Source organism: Gloeophyllum trabeum, assembly GCF_000344685.1.
Source record: "Gloeophyllum trabeum ATCC 11539 unplaced genomic scaffold GLOTRscaffold_00002, whole genome shotgun sequence".
In the NCBI taxonomy this organism is placed as follows: domain Eukaryota; kingdom Fungi; phylum Basidiomycota; class Agaricomycetes; order Gloeophyllales; family Gloeophyllaceae; genus Gloeophyllum; species Gloeophyllum trabeum.
In genome coordinates, this window is record NW_006920411.1 from 3,375,023 (window position 1) to 3,398,809 (window position 23,787).

The following is a 23,787-nucleotide window of genomic DNA, read 5'->3' on the forward strand; positions in this document are numbered from 1 at the left end:
CACTATGCCATAGTGTGTCGACTTGTACAACTTAGCCGGCTGTTTATTGTGAGGATGGTCAGAGGCTACAACCAAAGCTGGGATACAAATTGATGTATTATTATATCATGGTTCAGTAGTCCCCCGGGCCCTCCGCCGACCGGTAGGAGCATACCCGTTAGGTTGGACGGGGTCAGCCTTCATAGAGACGACGAATTCATCACTTTCGCGCAGTGCGACTGGCTTGCTCACGCTCTCGGCTCAGCTTTAATAGGTAAAATAACAAGTAAAATGACGTTGTAAAATACATACGAGACCAATAAAGCGCGGAGTCAGCAGCCGTGGAGATACGCGGAACGTGAATGTCCATACGGAAGCAATGTCAGCCCTTGCTACCAACCCTTACAGGGAATGGATCGCTGCCAGTATACCGACCAGAGGCCATCAGTCATGCTGCTCTTCGATGGATGCCCACCTCAGGCATCGGCATCTATGCTCTCACAAGCTGAAATGTATACCATCATTGACAAGTGTACGAGATAACTTCTAGACAACGCACCCTTCCACTTGCCCATGATGTGATCACCAGATTGCCACGAGTTCAGAGGATCATCGAGTCTAAACCTGGGATCCTTGCACTCTTCATAAAGCATGAAAGAGAGGGTGCCGTATTTGCGAACACGGTCCAAAACTTCCTCCGAAATGTCTCGTACCAGATTCGTTTTGTTCCTGAACTTGTAGCCTGCGCGATCCACCCACGATCCGGTAGTACCAGCCCTGAGGATACGGCGATCCGCCGCCGTTTTACTGCTGTCAATCAGAGTCCACTCCTGCATTGCCACTCGTATTTTGGCGCCGCGTGGTGTTAGAGAAGGGTAAACCTTCAAAGCGCAGTTCATAGCGTAATTCACAAGATTATCCAACATCTGAGATATCTGGATATCAGATGGATATTATCAGACGAATATTTGCAAAGAACGCGCACCCGGAAATCCATAAAGAAATCAATGGGAACCTGGAACTTCTGGCGGTATCCGTTGACGAAGCAGATTGGTCGCTCGCTGTAGGAACGGGCTCCTTCCCAGGGGAATCCGAGAAATACTGGAGAAGGCTTCCGCATTTCCAGGACGTTCTTGAGAACAAGCTTGACTTCGCACCGCGTCGACTCAGCCATTGCGCTCACATTGTCGAGTGTTGAGCGTGCTGTCACGGCGATGCGATGCGTGTCTTCCACGCTCTCCCTACGTATTGCGTCCACGTCAATAATGAAACAAGCTGTGCTCTTCGTGGAGCAGTTATGGGACAGTGGTTGTGCGAATTGAAGAAACCCACCGATTGAGCATGGAAAGCGCAAAATGGACAGAATCTCTATGCCTGCGTGCGTCCTCCCTATACCTCTGCAGTTCTTCCTCCGCAAACAAGCGCCATCCGGCTCTGAGCCAGAGATCCCTCCAGTGCTTCGGGTATCGGCCCCTCAAGCGCTGCTGCTGCCATACGATACTCCTCTCCATCTTCTCGAGCGACGCCCGGCAAGCCGCTATGCGCGCCTCGATGTCCCGCCGGAGCTCGGTCGGCATGCGAGACGGTGCACGGGGAGTATGAAGTTCGTTCTGGAGGGACGCGAGAGCCCCGGATAGGGTGTGTAGTTCCAGCAGGAGCTCGCTGTATCGCTCGGAGTTGCCCGCGCTGCTTGCGAGCCGGCTGATCACGGACGCCGCGAGCTGGACGAGCGAGACTATGTCGCCGAAGGAGCCGAAGCTTATGGATATCGACATCGCACACTACAGTCAAAGAGAGGGGGGGAGTATTATGGAACGCAAATTATGCAGCAGAGATACGAAGCATTTTGCACGAGGCAGACTGTTTCTCATGAGTACAGCAATTGGGACCCACATCGGATGGCCTCCCTGATATCTGCACGGTGAGCAACGGATGAACGTGACTATAATACCAGGATAGGAATTAGAACATGAGAATAGGCGTGCGCACCTGACCTACCATTCAAACTATGCACGGATTCTTCCTGAGTGGTGTCGTGTCCTGGAGGGATGACTCGCAGTCGCTCGCCAGCCGTAACGTAGTACTTGTCGACTGTTCTGTAAACGACACGTCAGGATTGCTCACGTATGGACTCAGGATCCGAAGTTCATATTCCACGGATCGTACGGCTCGAACACTGGTGAAATGTAGATTTAATGTGAGCAAGTCGACTCGTGCAATAACCGGTGATTCGGATCAAGTCAAGTCTGCCTTCGGCTTTCCCCGAGGAAAGAGTGATCGACGACATTGGGAGATTTCTTGACTCCTTGTGCTCAAAATCTTAATGTCAGATTCACATATCTGGTGACCGGTGATCGCTCACAATGAATATGGCCAAGAAGAAATCAAACGCCCCAACGAAGTCTGCTGCGAAGGCCGCAAAGAAAGCAAAGGCGGCACAGAAAGTAGAGAAGAAGGAGAAGAAGAAACAGGGAAAGTCGAAGGAGGAGGCGGAGGATAGTGATCAGGATCTGGAGAGCATATTGGACAAGGTGAGTCGCGTACGCTGGTAAACCGGTCAGCGATGTTGCGCGGACGATGTCGGAACGACCCGTTGAGTTGAGGAGGGCCTGTCAGTAGGGCAGACCTGCCGACACCCACCGGTCGCCTGTCGTCCTTCGCCCAACACCTGCAGACCTATCAGGATCTCACTAAATACTTCCTAATGGTTAGTAGCTCAGAAGGGAATGGGAAGATGCGCACAAAGTGACCGAGGAGGTGGTCGAGGGACCTCCCAGCCGTCGTGCAAACGCCACACTCATACCCTGCCCGAGCGGGAACTACCTGTGGTGCGTAGGGGGAGAATTCTTCTCCGAAGATAAGAAGGCCGTGAGTGCTGGATCATAATATTTGCGACATGTAGTTCGCCTGCGACCGTACTCATCCGCTGGATCGGCGATAGCACTTCTACAACGACGTTTACCGGTACTCCCCCGAGAAGGTACGAGATCACCCTGCCAGCTCTCTGTCACCGTGGACCGTTTATCCGCCTCCGTCAGAATGAATGGAGAAAGTTTATATCTCCTACATGTCCTGGCCCTCGCTCCGCCCACGCAGCAGTACCCTCCCCCGCAGGTGGTGGAAAGATATGGGTCTTCGGTATGTACATTTTATGTCCGTCTGTCCACCGACTCGCTCCGCCACAAGTACGCCCTCTATGGAGCAAAAGCGTGACCTCACGGACGACTGTATTACTCTGCTGCAGGCGGCGAGTTCTCCTCCCTTCACCAGACGACGTTCCACCATTATCGGGACCTGTGGTGCTTCGATATCACTACCCATGCATGGGAACGTATCGAGACTAAGGTCGTACCTTCCGCTAGGAGTGGACATCGGTAAGCGTTTGCGTAATTTGCTTCTTAAGACTGCGTTTTCAAGGTCTTCACTCAATTCTTAAGGATGGCGATGTGGAAGCACTACATAGTGTTGTTCGGTGGATTTTACGACCCAGGTATCACTAGTAAGTCTCGCAACCACCAATCGCGCGTCGTCCTTCAAGCCTCTCCTAGCGCGGTACCTGAATGATCTCTGGTTGTTTGACACGCAAGAATACCGCTGGAAACAGATCGAATCGAAAGATGGGGAACGGTGGCCATCGTACGTCTGATTCCCTTTCCAAGTCTGAGCACTCTCGAAGACATTGCTGGATCGTCTGACTTTCCGTGACTTCGCCCTGCCATCTATGGCATTAGACCTCGCAGCGGGTTCTCGTTCCTCCCGACGCCTGAAGGTATTCTTCTCCACGGTACGTCCGGTCTACCCTACGCATCACCCTGGGTATGGATGTGCCTGGACTGTTTCAGGTGGGTATTGCAAGGAATACGTCAAAGGTAAACGACCAGTCGGCGTCATGCTGGACGATACCTGGTTCCTGCGGTACGTTCTTCGCCCCGCGTATTCGCCCGCTTTGCCCGTCCTAATCTTCAACTAACTATCCCATTCTCGACCATTTAAAGCATTACCATGAACGAAACGACCGCCGCCCCAGACACCGGCAAGCCCACACCGAAGGCGAAGGAGAAAGACGTGCTGCCGCTGACACTCAAGTGGGAGCGGCGGAAGAAGGTGGGGTACGCGCCGAGCGTGCGGAGCGGTTGTACCATGGCGCTCTGGCAGAATAAGGGTATGTTTCATCTTGTTCGTGTACACGGGAGGGTTGGAAATCGAGTTGAACGGGATGGTAGGGATGGGGCTGCTCTTTGGCGGAGTCACGGACGAGGACACGAGCGAGGAGGGGCTAGAGAGCGTTTTCCATAATGACCTGTGGGTGTTTGATATTTGACGGAGTGCTCTTTGAGTATTCAGTATCGTCAATGCTAGATATGGTTATCAGCTAGCTGGGAACGGCAGATGGGTTTCCCTGACCCTCAAGCGACCGAAGAAGCCTGGTGGCAAGCGGAACAAGAAGCCTGCGAAACCCTTTAAGAAGGACGAGAGTGAAGACGAGGAGTACGAAGGGGAAGAAAACGAGGGCGAGGTAAGCGCTGTGTCCAGGTCGTCCGTCTTCATACTTACTGCCCGACAGGACGCTGAAAGGGGAAAGCCCTCCAACACCCTAACCTCAAACGGCAAACCGAGTGTAGGCTCGAACAACGTTGATGAAGACGATGATCCGGATGATCCCAACAAGACGATCCCCCTTACGAGGTACAACGCGATGCTGGCCGTGCTGAGGAACACACTGTACATGTACGTCATCTGATCTTCGATCGCCCGCTCAGCTGTTTATTCCCCGTAATTCGGATGCAGTTATGGCGGGATCTACGAACGCGGCTCGCGGGAGTACACCCTTGACGACTTCTATGCCCTCCAAGTCGATAAGATGGACAGGTATATATGCCTCAAAGAGAATAACCTCGTGCTTCCGGCAGAAGGTGAAGATATCAGCAGCAGTGAGAGCGAAGATGATAGTGATGGGGAGGACAGCGACGATGATGGAGACCAGGACGACAAATCCAACGAGAGTGACAAAGAGGAGAGGAAGATCGAGGAGGAAGAACCAACCGAGGAAGAAAAGGCGAGTGTGCTATCTGGCAACTTACACAGTCATGCTGACCGCAGTGTCATAGAATGCCCTACGGTCACAAGCTACCGCCTTCATGGGCGTGGCGAAAGACGCGACACGCTCACCTGAGGATATTTTGAGCACGCCGTTACCGGGGGAAACTTTGGCGATGTTCTATGCCCGTTCACGTGAGTCGCTTAGCTTTGCTATGTAAGCCGTGGTGTCGACGGAGTACATAGGTGAGTATTGGGCTGGAAAGGCTCATTCGAGCAGCGATAATCGGGGCAAGCTGCTTCGTCGAGATGGTTTCGCGATGGCTCAGGAGCGATACGGTGAGGGTCGTTCGCAAGTACAAATATATTCCTGCTGACCTGCTGTGATAGCGGAGTACGAACCGATTCTGAAAGAAGTAGAGAAGATCCTGGCTGAAGCCGGTCTCGACGAAGAGGAAATGCGGCGCAGTGCTGCAGCGGGAGCCAGTGGTGGGACGGCCGCGGGTCAAAGTCGCAATCGCCGGTGATAAAGATTGTTGAACATCAAGAGTTGTCCCAGCTCCGGACCATCTTCTCACTCATTGAGGCTTGTAGATCATTGATGTATTAGGTATATAGGCGTCAGGAGACCTAGGCAAACGATAGCGAGGGATAGCGAGGATCGTACAAAGGATACAGTCGTAACACAACAGGAGAGGGGCGTGCATATGTACATTTTGACGTGCATTGATACAGATAGAACCAACATCAGCGACCCAAAAAGGAGAGAGCGTAGCGGTACATTTATTAGAGCAGCGACGACATTCGGAAAATGGTGTCCTAAGATTCTTCTTTCTTTAGCCATTCATCAGAGGAAGTGTTGTTTGCTTCTGCAGCATCGACGGCTTCCAGGAGGTCAGCGTCTGCATCAGCGTCAGCGTCTGCATCGGCATCTGCATCGATACCAGTATCCACCTCGGCTTCGCCATCTGCATCCGCGTCCGCATCAGCGTCTAGGTCCATGAGCTGCGAGGGCGAATGAGCTCTACTAGGGCGGTCGGTGGCAGGGGGAGAAGGTTTACTCGTGGTGGCAACACCGGTCTCGGCAGGAGAGTTCGAGGCGGAAGATGGGCCCCCGCTCATAGGACCATTGGATAGCGAGGTAGAGTGCGACATCCCTCCTTGTTCATCTTCTCTAGGTCGACGCTCACGTTCGTCGGTGTAGTGCGGGCGCGGACTTCGACCCAGTTCAGAACGGGATTCCAGGCGATCCTGGGTTGGCCCTGGATAACGGTCAGTGACTATGTTCCCTGGGATCGGCACGTCACGTACCTGTCAGCGAGGCATGGGAGGGTGATGGACGCATATCGTGCCCACGCTCGTCTCGGTCCCGTTCGCGATCACGATGTGCTGATGCCCCCGATGGCGATGCATACTGCGGACCCAGCGTTGGCGGCGGCGAATGGCGAACAATCAGGGTGTCGGTGCGTTGAATGGACCGATCAGAGTCCTGCGATCCGTGCGGCGCAGGCGCCGATCCCTGCATATGCGGGCTGCGGAAACTGCCGTGGGGATGCTGTTGGGCGTGCTCGGAAGAGTGCTGCGCTAGCTGGCGGTGATGCATGTGTGGCCCGAGGCTGCCCGAGGAGAGCTGCTGACTCGAATCCGCGGCCGTGTTGCGCCTCTCGACCCTCTTCATCTTCTTGCGGCATCTGCGATGGTGGCGCGCTAAGCGGCGGGGCAGGCGAGGGCACAGCGCTGATAGACTTACCTGTCACATACGGTGCCGGGGCCGTCGGGGCCGGGACCCCACTTCTCGACGCATTTGCCGTCCTTGTAGCGACCGGGCAGACCGCACTGGCGACAGATGCGTTGCCCAGCAGCGTTTTGGGGGGGATACCCACCCGCTGAAGCGCCCGACGGGCCGGAGATCACGTTGCCGTTGGGTCCTGCAAGCATAAACGCATCAGCACAACGCCCTATGCGTCGGCCCCGTTCCTGCACTCACCGAGCGTCATGACGCTGCCGCTGCCGTTCAGCGCGGGGCCCTTGCTCTTCTTGACAGGCGCGCCGGTCACGACGGGCGCGAACGTGTGCGTGTTGAACGTCTGCATCTGGCCCGCCTGCTGCAGCGGCCCGTGCCCGTGCTGCATCGACCCCGGCGAGCCCATCCCCGGGCCGACCATCTGCGGTGGCATCCCGACGGAGCTCTGCGCGCGCGGGCGGTGCGGGTAGCCAGGCGGCGGCTGGAAGCCGGGCGGGTACGCGTCGGGCGGCGAGGGCGTGCGGTGGTGCGAGCGCGAGTGGTGGTGGTGCGCGCGCCGGTGCTGCGCGGGGTCGAGGACGGCGCCGGGCGGGAGGAGCCCGGCTTGCTGGGCTTGGGCTTGGGCGTGGGCTTGGGCCTGCGCGGCGCGGTCGTCGTCGTTGGCGGCTTCGAGGAGCATCTCGTCGAGGCTCTTGGAGCTCGAGCGGCTGGAGGAGCGCGAGACGGGCGAGCGCGTGAGCGAGCGGCCGCGCCGGGGGTAGGGGCCGGGCGGCTGCCGGTCGGCGAAGCTGGCTTGCTGCATCAGCCGTTGGCGCTTTAGTAGGTCGCGTTCGGAGTCGTGGCGGTGGGGTTGGTGCGGATCGGAGGGGCCATATGGTTGGCCTTGTGCGCTGGAGGATGGATATTGGGAGCCTGAACCTGGGGGAGGGGGACCTTGGGCATGGTGGAGGTGGGGAGAGTCCATGGGCTAGAATTTAAAGTCAGCGGTGGAATTCTCTCAGAATCGCTTGTCATCATATGTAGAACGCGCAAGGGAGGGTTGGATAGGGCTAACAGGTGCAGAGGAAGGAAGGAGTTTATGTGAGGGAAGAGACTGACCGAGTCGATGAAGGAGTCACGTGTGCGCTCTCTGCCGCTCCTCTGCCGCTTACTAGGGGGAACTGGATATCCGGCTGCATCTAAACTGCCCGCGCGCGGTCTTCTATTCGACGCACTAGGATTGGGATTCGGGGGAGGCGGAAGCGGGAAGGACTGAAGCGTCTGAGCATTATGTGACATCGTAGAGCGATGGGGCATGGTCGGGACGCGCGATGGGCCGTGCGCGGTGTGGTGTCGCGAGACGGGGGGCTGGGGTGGCATGAGCATGTGCGGCGCGTGCTGCGAGAACATGGGCTGCTGCCCGGGGTACGCGGACGCGGGCGTCTGGCCGGGCACGGGGATGGGCGTGAGGACAAGCTGGCCGCCGCCCTCGGCAACGATGCGCGCGAAGCCCATGCGCGCGTCCGCGGCGCGCATCTCGACGACGGCGAGGTAGCGGCTGAGCTCCTCCCAGGACTCGGAGACGACGCGGAGGCGCGCGAGGGCTTCGTCGCGCTCGATTTCCGCTTTTTCGCGGTCGTTCTCGAGCTTCATGATCTGCTTGATCGCGCTTTCGGGCAGGGTCTGCGTGGGCGTCGTCGGTGTCGGCCCCGAGCTCGAGCCGGGCGGGGACGAGCCAGAGCCGGCGGACGCGGGGACGCTGATGGCGTTGAGCAGACGTTCGGCTTTCTCTGCCCGTCTCCTCGTGGCTGAGAGCTCGCGTCTGAGACCTTCGGTCTCGCGGAGGGCGTTGGCCAGCATGGTCGCGAGCTGGGCGGGGGAGCCGTTATTGGCGTTGGCGTTGCCTGGGGCATTGCTAGCGACGGCACCGTTGACGGTGGTGTTCAGCGGGGAGCGGGTGATCGAGGGCGACGTTACCGGGACGGGCGGCGGGGGCTGCGGGGAGTCGGTCATCGTCGGAAAGGCCGGGGTCGGTCAGCGGGGCGGACGACGACGACGAGGGCTTGGGGGACGGACGCGGGGGCGGCGGCGTCGCTGTGTCGGGTGGCGGAGAGACGGAGGGGCGGGAGACGGGCATGCGAGCATTTGGGCCAAGGGCGGATGATAAGTACGGGCGGCACGTTGGGAGGCCTTCTCGCGTCAGAACAGTCCCCAGCTTCCTCGGCCGGTTTCGCCGTCCCCGAATTTCCTTCCTGGGCGTCCGGAGCTGCCTTTCTCTGCCAAGTCATGTGCCGGCACTCGGCCCCGCCGGGTTCAGGGTCCCGACGGACTCCGGCCACCGCCCCGCCTGCCCGCCTCGTGTTCGCTCTGTTTGCAGATCGGACTGCGCTGTGTGAGACCGCTCCGAGCCAGCGTTCTGTGCCATGCTGTTGCAGACTCGCCCGTTCGCTGGCTTTGTTCGCTTTCACACTTGCACAAAGACTTTCCGGCAGAAGACTGACTAGCCTCTCTACTGACGCTGGCGTGTCAACGTTTCGGTGAGGTTGTTTGTGCGTACCTTTCATTTCCCCGTCGTTGCTACGCTTCGAGTCTGAAAGATACGTGGCCGTGTTCCGAGGATCAAGACGACGTGTAGCGGCCCGCGAACTGAGGCGGCGGTGCTCCGATGACCAGGTGGGTATTCGGGGTCCCGCATTGGCGGCGCCCCTCCCGATGGCGAGCGCGCGCTTACGAGCAACGCCGACCCAAAAAGGAAGCGCTCAATAGCGGCGAAGGATTATCCGTCATCAGCGGCGTGGGGAGCGTCGCCCGGACCGCACCGACGCCCGCCACATGTTCCCTGGTCGCTTCCAAAGAACAATCGTTGACGTCGATGACAACGTCCGGTTCGGTGTGTCAATGTCCCGGTTCGCATTGCCTTTTCGGGCGATTATACGAGCCCCTGGCCAGGTGTAAGTGGTTGATGGACCGTCAGCGCAGCAGGAGTGCCACTGCTGGTGCTCCCGCTGCGCACGGTCTATCGAAACCTTCCATTGTGCGGCTCCGTGTTGACCTCGTTGAGAGCTCCGAACGGCGGCAGCGAGGCGGGCTCTCGACGCCGGCGCCGTCCACTGATGGGCCCCGATAAAGCCCATTTCGTGATCCCTCCATCCCCCCTTCATTTGATTCCGCCCCCGCGCTGATTGGCTGCGTCCGTGGCCACTTGCCATACGCGTCCAGCCGCTTGTCCTCGGGCTGAGCACGGCCAGACGCTTCGCTGCTTCTTCTGCGAGGCGCGGCCGCCACGTTCTTCATTCCGTGCTCGCCCCGTCCTTGTTCTCCTGTCGGCCTATGTCTCCTGCTGTGCCTGTTACGCCATCCCGCCCGCACTCGTATGTCCTTTGTGCGGCTTGTCGAGCTAACATAGGCACCTTCAGCCCCCGCTCAACCGTAACTTCAGCGCTATGGAAGCGACTCAACCCAAGCCTGGAGCTCTATATCCATACGCCTGCCCCGCTGGCTCGCAGCGGGGCAGCCTATGTATATATCGAGACTTCATTTGCGCCCCGGAGCGGGGCGGAGAAGAGGTGGGCTTGGACTTCCTTTCTCATCCACACGCATGCCTTCCCCCCTCTATGTGCGTTCACGGGGCGGTTCTGGACTTTCTGATTTGATCCTCGCGACGGCGCACATGCTCGTGCCGCGGGGCTCGCGCGACCGTCCTCCACGAGGCCTACATACCGTCGGCACTCTCGAGCTTGCGTCGGGAATACTGCCATACTTGGGTAAGGCTCTAAGGCGCGCCGAGGTCGACTAAGCCAGCCAGACAAAGACCAGTGAGAGCTGCTGCTTTCGTTGGCGACTCGCCGCTATCGATGCCTCTGGCGAGTGAATGTTGCGCCTTTCGTCATGGCGCTTCACGCAACGGTGCGCACAGGAAACCTCGTGTATGGACTCAGCACCTTCTTCTTTCATGAACAGCTAGACGCCGAGGTGTGGTCATCCGCACCTGACATATCCATCCCCCATCCATCTGTCTTTACCTCTACCCATCACGCCTTCTCCGACTCGACCAGGTACGGCTTACTACCCCGCCTATGTTTTAATTAGCGTCTCGCAGGCAGGCAGAGGTGCTGACATATCCCGACTGGGTCCCCGGTGCCCACCCCCGCCATTTTCCATAGATAGCTGCGCCGATCATGCCATGTTAAGGTTTATACGCCCCGCCGGCCTCGTGTAAGGCTGCCCGGGTGCTGTCAATACGCTTCGCAGGTGCCAAGGGCAGAACAATTGACCCAGCCAGCGTCGGGCTATTCAGGTGAGCTCTTTGTCAGTCAGTGCCCAGTGGCGGTGACGGGATTGGTTTGCCTTGGGAAGTGTGTGTTGGTGTTATTTTCGGCCGCGATGCTATGTCGTCACTTTGGCTTCGCTGGCCCAGGGCGACAATCTTCGCCTCGGTAGGTCGGCGAGTCGCTACCCGCGTTAGTACTCTGCGCTGTTTAATGAATCCTCGTCGCCCCGTCGCGTTCTTCTCTTCCTTATCCTAGACGCCCAGCGACCTAGCGGACTTCCGAGACACCAGGAACACATCTCAGCCTCCGGCCGCTTCTTCCTTCCCCAAGGACAAAGCTCAGTCTTCTAGCCCTGTCGTGAGTCCCCTTCAATTCCAAATACTCGTCCAGTAGGCGCTGCCGCGCCCGAACAGCATGGGGGAAGACAAGAATCGGAATGACACCTAACACGTTGCGGGAAAACAAACATAGGTGGCTGGTGGCACGCCACAATCGCTGCTCGGGTGACCAGAAACGCGTTTTCCTGCCCGCAAGGGCGGAGACCAGTCGGCGCAATTGCTGGTATGGGGGGGCTGCTGCTGCTCTGATTTCGCCAGCTGCAGGCGATAGCTGTCTTAGCCAGGTCCTAGGGTTATCTGGGCGCTGCGCAGCGCGATGGCCCTCGGAGGCAGGTATACCTCCGCGAGACCCTTGATTTGACGGACTACGCTCGATGCCTCAGTGTCTTCATTCTGTTCGTACCTCTGAAACAACTCGAAAATATGCGAGCGTTTAGGGCCGTCCCGACGTCGACCACGACATCGCCGTGGATCCGTATTTTTGTGGGCCCGGAGCACTTTCCCCTCCGAGCCCCCTCGATGCCCGTCCATTCATTGGTACTCGGTTATGCGTAGGGAAAGCCACTTCGCAAGATGGGATACCTTCTCCTCCCAAACTTCTCTCTATGACTGGTATCTAAAGCTAGGATGCAGATATCCCAGCTCTTCCAGCTCCTGCTGCGTCAATCCCTCCAGCCTGTAGTCTCTCGCGCCGCTGGCCCTCTTTTGGTTCTCGTACTTGATATACAGTACGCCGATCAGCGCAAGCACGCAGACGGCGCTGCTCGTGGCGAGGTTCAGGCTGTTCCCTTCGTGGTAGTCGGGTGCGTCGCTCGGGAGATAGGTCCATACGCTGTCCCCGTTCGTCAATATCACCACCGCTGGAGTTGGGAGATGGTGGACGGCACGTACGCTATGATGGATCCTAGCGCACCGATCCCTGCGACGGCCCCGCCAGTTGATATTAGCCGATAAATCCGCACCGTCGCGCCATCTTAATGTTGCTCACCGGGAATTATCGCCGTCGTCACCGCTCGGACAGTATCCGGTGCTGCATTGTCCACTCCCCACGCTACAAACATCGGGATAGTCGGAGACCCCCCTGCGATCGAGAGGAAGCATGCCGCGTATCTGAACCAGGCCTCAGCTCACTTTCCTTCACAGTCGGAAAAGACCTGCCCATACCTCGCGCGCGAGTCTTTCGTCCCGATGAAGATGGCGTAGCCAGTGACCATGAGAAGGACGGAGATGCAGATCGGGAAGCCGCGTTGTTTGATGCGATAGCTAAAGTATGTGTTTATGACCACCCACGCTGCGCCCACGACGTAGGGGGGAACTGTTCGGAGCTGCGATTCCACAGTCGCTGTCGTCGTGGTAAGCTCTTTTCTTCCCTTCGGCAGAGTTGTTGAAATAACTTACTAAAGTGTCCCACTAGACAAGCGCGAGAATTGTTGCAGGTATCGTGGCGTGTGGCTAATGAATAGAATCTACGTACGCGTTGCTACCACTGTTGGCATGTATAGACTTAATCCTTGGAAGGAGATGTTGAGCATCAGGAAACATATCGCGCAGAGGGTGGTCTTGTTACGTCAAGAGTCAGCCTTCAATGGGCTTCGCTAGTAACTGACTACCCACGTTAAAATTGAAGGCGCGAAGGACTAAACGCCAGGTCGTGCGTTCCTTTCGTCCGGTCGTTGACACAACTTGGTCTGCCGCGATTCTAGCCATGGCCAGCGACCTCTCCTCCGGGCTCAGTAATCTTGAACGTTGCGGGTCATCCGGGATTATCATAAAGCATAAGAGCCCGAAGCCAGAGGTGATTATTCCTAAAGTTTGTTTTTGTCACGTCCTTACACTTTTCACATAGCAAAGACTGACCTTCAACGAGAAAGATCTTCCGCCAGGACGTTACCGTTCCGATATCATTCATGGACAGCAGTCCGGATGCCAGCAGTCCGCCGACTACAAGTGTCCCATCTGTCAGTTGTCGATTCATTCCTCACTGTCGAAAACGTACACGCTCCCGCGAAGGTTGGTGCAAGACCTAGCACGACACCCACCCGCAACACTAGTTCCTCGCGGCGGTAATACTGGAACCGAATACTCTCTGGTTAGGGTTGCCCAAAACTCGATAGCAACGCCACTTACCCGTGACATAACGTAAGTTAGCCCCGGCTGGCAGATCGTTCAGTGGTACACTGCTCCTCAAAGCCGTGGAATCATCGCACCAAAGTCCCCCCTTCTGCGGCCCCCAGAAATATCCGCGTGACAAGCAGACCCGCGAAGTCGCGGGTGAATGCAGACGCAATCGTTATGACACCGAATGCCGTGACGATGAATGCCAGCCATATCGATCCGAAGTGCTTCAAAGCGAGATTGGAAGGGACCTCAGATAGGATATACTTCCGATGGCCTCTGTGAGATGGACTTCGCTCAAACGTGTCCGACTTACGCAGATATAGAAGACCGTTAGTGCGACATTGTACTCGTACCCAGCCAGACGCAGATCCTTTTCTATGCCTGTCGTTGACGAGTGAGGGATAAGGAAGGCGGGAGCACGGCTGACTATACGCACCTGCAATCTTGGCATTTCCTTGACGCGATTACAATTGTATATGAGCTATATTTACGAGAAGTTAACTGACATCCCGATTCTGACCTATGGCAGTCCTAGGAATGATCATTACTGTTTAGGACAATCGGAGAAGAAGCCACCACTTTACCTATCAATGAAGTTCAGTATGACTGTGGTACTAATATCAGTAGCGAGCGGCGCCAAGGTGTCCGGCACTCACAAGTCACTGTGAACAACGGTAATAAGACCCAGTCAAGTTTCCTCAGTAATCGTCTCTCAAGCCCCTGGTCGGGGCTGTCTACTTCCACATCGGCGGAGACCTCTTGCTTGAAGACTTCCTCACACAAAACTGACATCGAAGGGAATGTTACTCCAAGCCGCAAAGAGATATCTTACACGGTCCTCTTATAGACCGCACAGCTCCGCTTCCACGAGATATGGCCGTCGGAAAAGTCGACTGGAAACTAACTATTCCAACTTCTTTGGTGGCCTTAGTGTCGAGTCTGCGCTAATAGATAGATGATGTGTAGAGCATATCCTGAGCCTATTACGTGCCCATTACCAATACATAGCAAGCCAACGAACGCCTTAGGACTCGCTGCAAACTTAGGTGGCCGTGAGCAAGAGCGCCCATGCGATCGCGTATGCTCCGCACTATCGCCGCACGGTGAGAAATAAAGGGGACTTGTAGATATACAGCGATGCATCGTAATACAAGTCGTTTGAAAGAGAGAGGGCGCATCAAGAGAGAATCTCTACGTAAAATGAGGGATTGACTACTTAAAAGCCACGTGCCAGGCCAACCTCGAGCGCTCATTGGCTGGTTGCTCTGGCTGGCGTTGCGGGGGTTTTCTCAGGCTCGGTGTTCGCTCAATGACCACTGACGACCAGTAATACGAAACGGACAGTCACGGCGGCCCGAAGTCTACTCCGTTCTTTCTCGACATTTGAGCCATTCATCGGAGGTGCTTGACAACTAACATATTGGCCATATCGAGGTTGTCTTGTGATCACTGATTAAGTTGGGAAAGTCAGGCGGTGAGACTTCTACTGTTAGTCGACGGCAACTCGACACTGCGATGAATCCATAACTCCGACTCTCTTACCCCGAGAGAATCTCTCTCTCGGCCGCAAGCGGCCTCTATGTGTGAGCAAGGTAGATACATATACCCGCAGGCGCAATACTCAGGCGACCCCTCGCTTCGCTTCCGCCCCACTCGATGTCAAACAGCTTCGACGACATTGATGAAAAGGCGCAACCTTCGGTGGAGGTCTATGCTACGTCTCTGTGCATTAACCCAGGCGAAGAGAGAAGACTTGTCTGTAAACTGGATTGGTTACTTCTCCCCCTATTCACTGTCATCTGTGAGGAGCTTGCCCACGTCTGCGCTCGAGCTTGCTGAGACAGCGACAGATGGATTGAACTTTATCGACAGGTGCTGCTCTCTGCGTCTCGATTGCTCTAAGGATGATGTTTGCTAACATGCGGCGATTATTCACCATTCCAGGACCGCAATCGGTACGTCTGTCTCTACCGAAGCAGGATTCGTTTACGACGGTATGAGTAGGGAACGCGAAGATTGCAGGTCAAACCGAAGCCTAGAGATATTGGTAGCTGGTTGCTTACTCCACGCGTAGGGCTCGAAAAGGATCTGGGCCTGGTAGGGTATGACTACCATATTGGGCTTACCGTATTCTACGTGTTTGTCAGTCAACTCTGCTGCGTATTCGGTCGGCGTCTCACCACTAGATTCCAGTATATTATTTCAGAGATACCGTCGAATCTCATTCTCAAACGCATCGGCTCGATATGGCTAGCGATTCTAATCACGTCATTCGGGGCAGTATCGATAGGGTCTGCGTTTATGGAGAGTTTCGGAGGTTTGATGGCAACACGGGTCATATTGGGGATAGCGGAAGGCGGTACTCTGGTACGGCGCAAAAACTTGTCTGAGGCGAATGTTACTCAAGGCCACGTCAAGTCAGGACTGACGTACGTCATCTCGAGGGTACGTAGCAATTTCTACTCTCCGCATCAATGCCCTGCACTGAGACGAGATGGCAGTATTATCGTCGCAATGAGCTCGTCCTGCGGATAGGTATCTTCTTCGGACTTTCACCTACAATCGCGGGAGCGTGTGAGTTGCCTCGGTTCGTTTCGTCGCCTCCCTGACGTATGTACTTCGTCAGTCGGAGGACTGCTGGCATCCGGACTTCTCTCTATACCTGACATCGGGGTCGTAACTTCATGGAGGAAGATATTCCTTGTCGAGGGTAGACCTTCAATCCTTGTTAATTCTTCCCCAGGAGTGACGACAATGGGCAGGTATAATCACCGCGGGGTTTGGGCTCTTATGTTTCCTCATCATCCCCGACGACCCACAGCATTCGAGGATGCTCAGCGCTGAAGAGAGGGCCATTGCCCTCGCCCGGATTGAAGCAGATCAACCAGGGGCTAAGGGAGGGGGGAGGGAGAAGACGACAGTACAGCTGGTTCTGCGTGCATTCAATGTCAACGTACGTCTTGCAGTCTGGTAATCAATCGGCGGGGATATAGTAATGGATCGCAGACGATCATCTGCTCGCTATGCTACTTGATGATCAATATCTCCTTCCAGGGACTTAGCTTGTTCATGCCCACTGTAGTTGCGACGCGTGAGTCCTCATAGACGATGAGCATAGAGCTCAGCTGACGAGAGAACTGTGAAGTCGGACATTTTAGTGAGTACCACGCCTTTCCGAGTGAACAAGACAAACCTCACCATTGGATCTCAGCCACTGTGGAGTCTCAACTGCGTACCGTTCCGCCGTATCTGGTCGGAGCAGCATGGGTCTTGATGAACTCGTACCACAGCTACCGGATGAAGCAACGAGCGACTCCGCTCGTTCTCTCCGTGCTTCTGATCGTGATGGGATACGCGATTTTTATAGGAACGCAGAACAGTCACGCTAGGTAGGCATTGTGTGCTGATAAGTTGATATTCTTTGTGTTTATCATACCAGGTATGGGGCGTGCTTCCTTGCGATAGCTGGGGGCTCGCCTAGTGTGCCCATGCTCATGTCCTGGGCCACGGACAACGCAGCCCCTGACACTGTGCGAGCGGTTACAACTGCTCTCGTTCCTGGCATAGGAGCATTAGGATCAGTGATAGCGTACGTACCTTCATGAATTTACGTGACGCCAATGGTTGATGAACTTCGTCGTAGCGTCTGGACTTATCTCCCCACTGACGCACCGGAATACCGCAAGGGTAACTCGTTGAATCTCGCGACGAGCTGCACTACCTGTATACTCATTGTGGTGTTGGCGCTGTACGTCCGGTACGAGAATGGCAAGCGGGAACGAGGAGAGCGGGATTATCGTTTGGACGGAAAGACGGCGGAGGAGATAGAGCAATTAGGGTACCGGCATCCTGCCTTCAGATATCATATCTGAGCTTTCTGTATAAACGAGAGGTAGTACGAGCAGGAAGGCAGCCTGCTGAGTCATCAGCCTCGAGAATGAGCACCGTAGCGCATAAGAACGAGCGTAGCCGCAGCCCTCTCAATCTAGCTCGCTATGATATTGATTCTCTCGAGTTCGACGCCTACTTCAGGAGGTTGCATTGTGAAAGCAAAGGTCAATTGCAGTGGTTCGGGTGTACGACGCTCACCAGTCTTACGCGAGACTATTGATATTGGAGTGGAATTACTCGTTGAGTCACCTTCCAAAACAGATGCGTCGCGAATAATGATTTGACTGGCAAAAACTGACGTCAGCAGCATTATTCAAAACGCCCCAGAACAAGCTTAAGTCTGAACATAGGCTTCGCAGACAAAGTGATGAAGGGATATCTCCGCAATCCAGGCTTAGCGTCCACTATACGACGTCCCCCTCATGGCTGGATGTATGGATCAAAGCAGGGGAGGCAGAGGAACACGCGAACATACTGAGAAGGCACGTGCGCTGCCCAAATATGGCGAGCGTCGATCAGCTGGGGGACGGTGAGTCAAGGGAGGGAGCACTGCTCCTGTTCTGTACCAACAAGGGCAGCACCGACGACCGCGCTACAGCCTGCTCTGCTACACCTATACCTTGTTTCTGTCTCTCTACGGGCCTTGCATTAGCTTACACGGCCCCCCTGTTGTCACTCCGCATCTTAGTTCTTATATCTATTCACCCAACTTTGCGCTTGATATCTTTGTTTAATGCCCTCACGAAATAACCGCAATGCAGCAAGAAGAAATAATAACGCACGTATTTATGCCTCGCCGGCTCAATCCGAGTCAGTCGAGGTCGACTCGACGTTCTTATTGCCGCCCGAGAACGTGCAGCAGCCGGTCGACGATCCGCCAGGCCATGGCGAGCAGATTTACGACTTTGGAGACGATGTAGAGCGCGACGGAGTGGGCGGGCTCATCCAGTTTGACGCGGAGGAGGATACTCAGCCGGTCTCGCATGCTAAAGAGGAGTCATCCGCGCCTTCCCCGCTCTCCCTCGAGCCGACATCACCGTTACCTGGGGCGCGTCAAGCACCTTCGCGTGTAGCGCCCGAGTCGGGAGGACGGTCTGATGTAGGACATACCAGAGCCCCAGTTATGGCGCGGTGAGTCGTCTTATTCTATATATCTGAAGTCTGCCGCAGTTAGAGTTCCCGGTCGCGCGGTGAAATGGTGTGGTCATCGGCGCCATGGCGGTGACCGTTCTATCCTGTATGAAGACTTGATCCTTCTGGCCAAGCTGTGTTGGATCCTGCCTTCATTTCACCTTTAGGACGCAGCAGTGGCACGACAGGAGATGGAGCTGCCAGCCCGTCCGCACGTGCCGCTGCTGCCCGTCTTAAGGTCCGCGACCGCGATAGTACCCTCTCTCCTCCATTCTTTGTGCTTCTTATGTCCTACATGCTCCATCGCCTGTCCACTCCTTAGAACGCCCGCTCATCTCCGTTCGATAGCGAACCGACTATGCTTGAAGCGTTTTCGCGTACTATGCGCAACTACGTCCCGTCGTCTATCCCGGTGCCCTCTGCCGCCCCGTCCCCGCCTCGTGTTTCCCGACCGGTCTCGTTTGGTAGCTTCATGTCGTCCTCGCCGGCTTTCAGTCCGACTTCCGCTCCGAGCGAGAAACGGAGGGGGAGCGCCACAGGCCCGCGTGATCCGCATCTGGTTTCGACGGCAGGTCGTGGGCAGTCGGACTCCCCTAGATATGATCCTGTGATCTTGGACTCGGGCGATGAGGATCAGGAACTCGGAAGAACGGTCACATATCCCGGTCTCAAAGACGAAGAGGATATTGTATGGGCGGGCTGGGATACCCTGCAAGTGGATCCCTTCGAGAAGTCCCGGTAAGGCTGATCATTTACCGATGCCCGTCCCACTGAATGCCGACATCGGCGTTTCTGGTCACAGTCGCGTCCTCCTGCTGGGTTATCGGACGGGTTTACAGATTTGGGACTGCACGAGTCTCGCGTCCGTTACGGAGATTCTGAATATTCGCGACCCAGCTGTAGGCCGAGTTGTACACGCCGGCGTCCTGCCTACGCCCCCGAAGACGGACGACGACGCCTTCGCTACTGCAAGGCCTCTCGTCGGTATAATGTGAGTCTCTGTTCACCTGCTACCCGGCTTTTTATCAATTGCATGTAATAGTCATCTCAACGGCGACGACTCGGATTATCTCGTTTATTCGTTACGCACTCATTCCGTGTTCAAGCAACTGTCTTTACCGGGCGCTATATCTTTTTCAGCCACCAGCAAGCTTGTCGTAGTGGTAAGTGTGATTTGCGGAAGTCGGCGCGTTCGATATGTTGAACCTTCTTCAGGCCACGACCGCGCCGCCGGCGCTCCACGTCCTCACATCTTCACTTGCAACATTATTGACGATTCCTTCATCCTCGCTTACACCTCTCGTACCTCATTCATATTCTCCACCTCCTCCGGATGCAAGGACTGTATTACCACAAGACATAGAAATCAGCGACAATCAATACCTCTCACTTAGTTCACGACCCCGTCCCATATTCGCTCTTTCAGGCCGCCTGCTCGCTTTCGCGTCTACTCCTCCTTCGCCCGAAGCCTTGCCTTCAGTGTCTTCTCCAGAGCCGCAATCGGTGCCATCCTCCGACCGCGCGTCGCTTCCGTTCGGAATCTCGCAGTCCGACTTTGGTAACGCCGCTGTGAAAGTAGGCGGTAGTGTCCTCAGCGGTATGAAATCCCTGGGCGGATTGGCATACGCCGCTGCTCGCTCTCGCCTTGCAGGACCCCAGGACCGTTTGGACGAGGAGAACAGCCTTGAGGCCGACGCTCCGACTGCAGTAGCCGGACTTACCAACATCTTTTTCTCGAAGAGCGCGCCAGCAGCTACGGGCGGCCATCATCGCAGCTCTTCCGTCTCGTCGGTCGCCACCGCTGCTCTAGAGCGGGCGAGCGGCGTTCGTAATGTTTTATCCGGGTCTGTGTTTAATGTGAAATCTACGTCGGACACATCGTTGTCGTCCAAGGGACAGTACGTCACTGTTCTGGACGTTGCACCTCTCCTGGTTTCGCGGCCCTCTCAGCTGGTGTCCCGGTTCCTCGCGTTGAAGGAGCAACCAGTATATACTATAGGCTTCTCGTCGGACGGCACTTCCCTCGTCGTCACGCCGAAGGATGGTCAGGTCGCGAAAGTATTCGCGCTCAAACCTGGACTCAGATCGTTACGCCATTCATATCGGGCGCAATTGGGCGAAGACAATATGGTTGCCACTGGAGGTCCACCTGCCTCCGATGTACGGCCTGTAGCGGCCGGCGCACCTTGGCACGTATACGACTTGCGTCGAGGTCGTACGTCTGCCGTGATCGAGAGCGTCGACTGCGCTCGCGATGGACGATGGATCGCTCTTGGCTCACGGAAGCGTACGCTGCACGTTTTTGCGGTGAATCCATACGGCGGGAAGCCGGATTTACGCAGTCACATGGAAGGTAAAGTACGAGATCATCCCGAGTTGGTGCGTACAGTAGTAAACAACGTTGCTGGATATAACTGACACATAATTGAACACTTGCAACAGCAGCCCTTGTCCACGGCCGTTACTCCCATTACTCGTTTTCGGTTCAGGGCACGACGATCCCGACTCCCAGTGCCCCTCGCCTTTACGTTCATTCAATCGAGGGACTTTTGTGTACCGACAAACCTGCTTCCTGCTCCATTGTCCTATCCATCTTCTCCCCAATCGTTGTCGGTTCAGTCGTCACCGGCCGGCGCTTTGAAACCCTTGTCTCCGGTCCCAACTCTGCATCGACCTGCGAATTTCCAAGATTTGCTAGTGCTAGACCCTGACGATGGGACCTTGTCCCTAAGGAGGCTGACTGTCGAAGAACAATACGATCAAGGTTTGGCTGTACCGGGCTCTATCCCTATCGTGGGCGGTGTGAGTGTGTCTCTCCCGGTCGGAAGCCCTCCGAATCGCATGGGCACGTCGCCGTCCAATCGCAGTGATCACTCGAGCCCGAGGTCTTCCGGGCTGACTCAAGTTATGGAGAAGTCCGAATTGGGTGCCAAAGACACCATCGTCGCGACTTGGAATCTGCGTCGGAGCCGAGGGTGGCAAGAGGTCAAACACACTCTGGCAGCGACTCATGCGCGGCCTGTTTCTGTCAGTGCCCGCAAGGAGTAAGTTCTTTCCTCGAGTTGTACAACCGATACTTACGTATTTCCCTTAGCTGGCTGGCCCATGCTGAGCTCTCTACTTTCTCCCGCTCGAAGAATGTGGTGCCAAGAGTTATCTATCTGTCGCATCAAATTGCCTTCCATGCGTTCGGCGAGGACTATCATGCCCTCATCCGGCGTTATCAGTTTGACGTGCCGGTCTCAAAGATCGAGGTGCGTCGAGAGGTGCAGGCGAGCGCATATTCGACTGGACTGGGTGGGGAGACGTTCGTCCAGGGTGCACATGTCGCCGCCGATATTCGGGCGCCTGCGTCGTCTTTCGATGAACCCATTGCCTCCGCCATTTCAGCTGATTTCGACTATCATTACCCTTCTCCACCTGTGATTCCGATGTTTCCGAACGGCAATCCGGGAGCTCGTTCTTCGGCTATGAAAGCGATACCCATACGGTCAGTCACGTCTGGGATTAGCGATGGCATGAATGAGAGTCTAGGAAGGATTCGACGGGAACTCGGGAAAGTTCGGTCGCCCAAGGCAAAGCGTCGAAGCCCTCGAGTGGACGCTGCGTTGTCGTCCCCCGTTCCTCTGGAGTTCGACGAGGAAGACGAAGACTTCCTATTGCCTGCGAGGCAAAGGGAAGACCACGAGTCGATCTCACGTAGCGGCTCTGGTGCTTCGGCATCGATATCAACGCCGTCAACCCATGCGCAACTACTCGATAATGAGGACGTCGAGGTGTGGGATGCGGATGGCGGGTGGACATCTGAGGATAGACAAGCTGTTGACGATGCGGAGAGATTCGATGACCTTGTCGTCGGCTTTATGGACGAGGACCAAGTAAGTCCCGAGCCACATATTGTAGCTTCCTCTCCGTCAGGTAAGGGGAAACGAAAGTCTAAGCGGCGCGCGTGATGAGATGCGACGTGTGGCGAGGGAAGGACAGGCCGGCGGTAGTATTCGTAGCAGTTGTACTCCTCCTGTATACTACAGTATGATACAATAGCACTGGTCAACGGAGAAATCCCGCCGTTCAGCAAAATAGGGAAAGCCACATATGGCCATAGAAGAGCTTGTATATCAGAGGACCCGGCCGGCTGACACAATGTCCACATAGCCCTATAGCCCATGGCCCATAGCCCATTTGTCATCGGGCTACATAGACTTCGTAACTGCTTAGCCCTGTCCGACGTAGGACCGCAAGCCGGCTTGCTGGCCCCCTCGGGGCCTCTCGGCGCTCGCAAGCGAGCCCTTTGATTGTCACAGAACATCGAGCGGGAGCGGTGAATGTAGCGGGTTACCCGTTTCATTATCCCTCTTACCGTCTCGGCGCCAAGCTTCTTTTTCTGTCTACTGCTACTCTACGTTGCTTTCCTCTTTTATTCACGCTGTCTTTTATATCTCCTGCTTCAATCCCTTCAATTTTTTCTCGATCCTGTGCTCAATCTTTCGCTGTCTGGACTCATTGCATCACTTTTTCTCCTGCGCCGTCCGTTTCAATCGGTTCCCTTCTCCTCCCGTGCCGTCCATTACAATCGGCCGCCTTCTCCTCCTGTTTCCGGTCCTTTCTCGCTGTTATGATTTTCCCATGCTTATCTCATTCCATTTCCATTCCGAGCATTGCTATTGGACAGTACCTTTCTCTGAGTAGAACTTCCCATGGACGCTATCTTCTTCCCACACGTTATCTCCCTTGACTCACCTTCTACCAATAGGCGCCCTTGTATTTCTCATTTCTCTGAGTTACGTTCTCACAGGATAGCTTACGCGTCCTTTCTTATTGTTCTCTTCTTTGGGTATTAACCCCTATACCAGTTACTATATATACTGTAGGAAAACCCATGTATTCCTTAGTTCAACCTCCTGTTGAATACAGCGATTACCTGGACTCTTGACTTGACCGTTGGCATTGGCCCGGCCAGACCTACCTTTCAGTACGCTTACTGAGGTAGTGACGACATAACTGTTGGCACGTGGCCCAGTTATCTCAAGACGACTAGTTAGGACATCGCTTCCTAACATTAGGTTGAACTCTTCTACGACACTTGCCGACTTCTTCAAGCCTAGGCAACCCCTCCTCTACTCCTGATCATCCTCGTTGGACTCCCTAGTGGAATCCCGTCCCTTGAACCAGAACCATGACGACCGATCGATCCCACTGCCCAAGCGACTGGAGCAGCATTGCTGCACCAGTCATGCAAGCACGACCAACCGAAATCCATGATCCTCTTCCAGATGACTTGCAATGGACACAGGAAGAA

At 55.6% G+C, this 23,787-nt stretch overlaps 6 protein-coding genes across 6 annotated transcripts; 3 read left to right on the plus strand and 3 right to left on the minus strand.

Annotated features, from left to right (window-relative positions):
* Window positions 1-65: 65 nt before the first annotated feature.
* Window positions 66-1,754, minus strand: GLOTRDRAFT_91343 (uncharacterized protein; the record flags this gene model as incomplete). Its single annotated transcript, XM_007864564.1, has 4 exons — window positions 66-77; window positions 861-914; window positions 965-1,220; window positions 1,312-1,754. The coding sequence occupies 4 exons, from the start codon at window positions 1,752-1,754 to the stop codon at window positions 66-68; spliced, it is 765 nt and encodes a 254-aa protein (XP_007862755.1).
* A 588-nt stretch (window positions 1,755-2,342) lies between these two features.
* Window positions 2,343-5,543, plus strand: GLOTRDRAFT_136603 (galactose oxidase; the record flags this gene model as incomplete). The annotated part of the gene is made up of 17 exons (XM_007864565.1): window positions 2,343-2,510; window positions 2,695-2,847; window positions 2,921-2,959; window positions 3,018-3,117; window positions 3,224-3,353; window positions 3,417-3,478; window positions 3,528-3,615; window positions 3,711-3,763; window positions 3,822-3,894; window positions 3,975-4,141; window positions 4,203-4,281; window positions 4,339-4,495; window positions 4,544-4,707; window positions 4,768-5,041; window positions 5,088-5,211; window positions 5,263-5,355; window positions 5,407-5,543. The coding sequence occupies 17 exons, from the start codon at window positions 2,343-2,345 to the stop codon at window positions 5,541-5,543; spliced, it is 2,061 nt and encodes a 686-aa protein (XP_007862756.1).
* Window positions 5,518-6,686, minus strand: GLOTRDRAFT_114391 (uncharacterized protein). Its single transcript, XM_007864566.1, has 2 exons — window positions 6,328-6,686; window positions 5,518-6,278 (listed from the first exon to the last, which is right to left on the minus strand). Exons 1-2 carry the CDS (start codon window positions 6,617-6,619, stop codon window positions 5,836-5,838), a joined length of 735 nt encoding a protein of 244 aa, XP_007862757.1. The 5' UTR covers window positions 6,620-6,686; the 3' UTR covers window positions 5,518-5,835.
* Window positions 6,687-11,951: 5,265 nt separating this feature from the next.
* Window positions 11,952-14,258, minus strand: GLOTRDRAFT_126185 (MFS general substrate transporter; the record flags this gene model as incomplete). Its single annotated transcript, XM_007864567.1, has 16 exons — window positions 11,952-12,180; window positions 12,240-12,267; window positions 12,337-12,458; window positions 12,513-12,690; window positions 12,747-12,758; window positions 12,823-12,907; window positions 12,963-13,153; window positions 13,206-13,289; window positions 13,345-13,417; window positions 13,476-13,502; window positions 13,556-13,729; window positions 13,780-13,847; window positions 13,903-13,920; window positions 13,987-13,997; window positions 14,051-14,072; window positions 14,123-14,258. The coding sequence occupies 16 exons, from the start codon at window positions 14,256-14,258 to the stop codon at window positions 11,952-11,954; spliced, it is 1,458 nt and encodes a 485-aa protein (XP_007862758.1).
* An 864-nt stretch (window positions 14,259-15,122) lies between these two features.
* Window positions 15,123-17,338, plus strand: GLOTRDRAFT_34996 (MFS general substrate transporter; the record flags this gene model as incomplete). The annotated part of the gene is made up of 11 exons (XM_007863607.1): window positions 15,123-15,284; window positions 15,501-15,608; window positions 15,660-15,833; window positions 15,968-16,040; window positions 16,093-16,176; window positions 16,229-16,419; window positions 16,473-16,557; window positions 16,612-16,623; window positions 16,678-16,855; window positions 16,906-17,055; window positions 17,110-17,338. 11 exons carry the CDS (start codon window positions 15,123-15,125, stop codon window positions 17,336-17,338), a joined length of 1,446 nt encoding a protein of 481 aa, XP_007861798.1.
* Window positions 17,339-17,905: 567 nt separating this feature from the next.
* GLOTRDRAFT_136605 (uncharacterized protein) lies at window positions 17,906-22,557 on the plus strand. Its single transcript, XM_007864568.1, has 7 exons — window positions 17,906-18,488; window positions 18,837-19,226; window positions 19,291-19,479; window positions 19,531-19,651; window positions 19,704-20,867; window positions 20,931-21,532; window positions 21,583-22,557. Exons 1-7 carry the CDS (start codon window positions 18,091-18,093, stop codon window positions 22,439-22,441), a joined length of 3,723 nt encoding a protein of 1,240 aa, XP_007862759.1. The 5' UTR covers window positions 17,906-18,090; the 3' UTR covers window positions 22,442-22,557.
* Window positions 22,558-23,787: the final 1,230 nt, after the last annotated feature.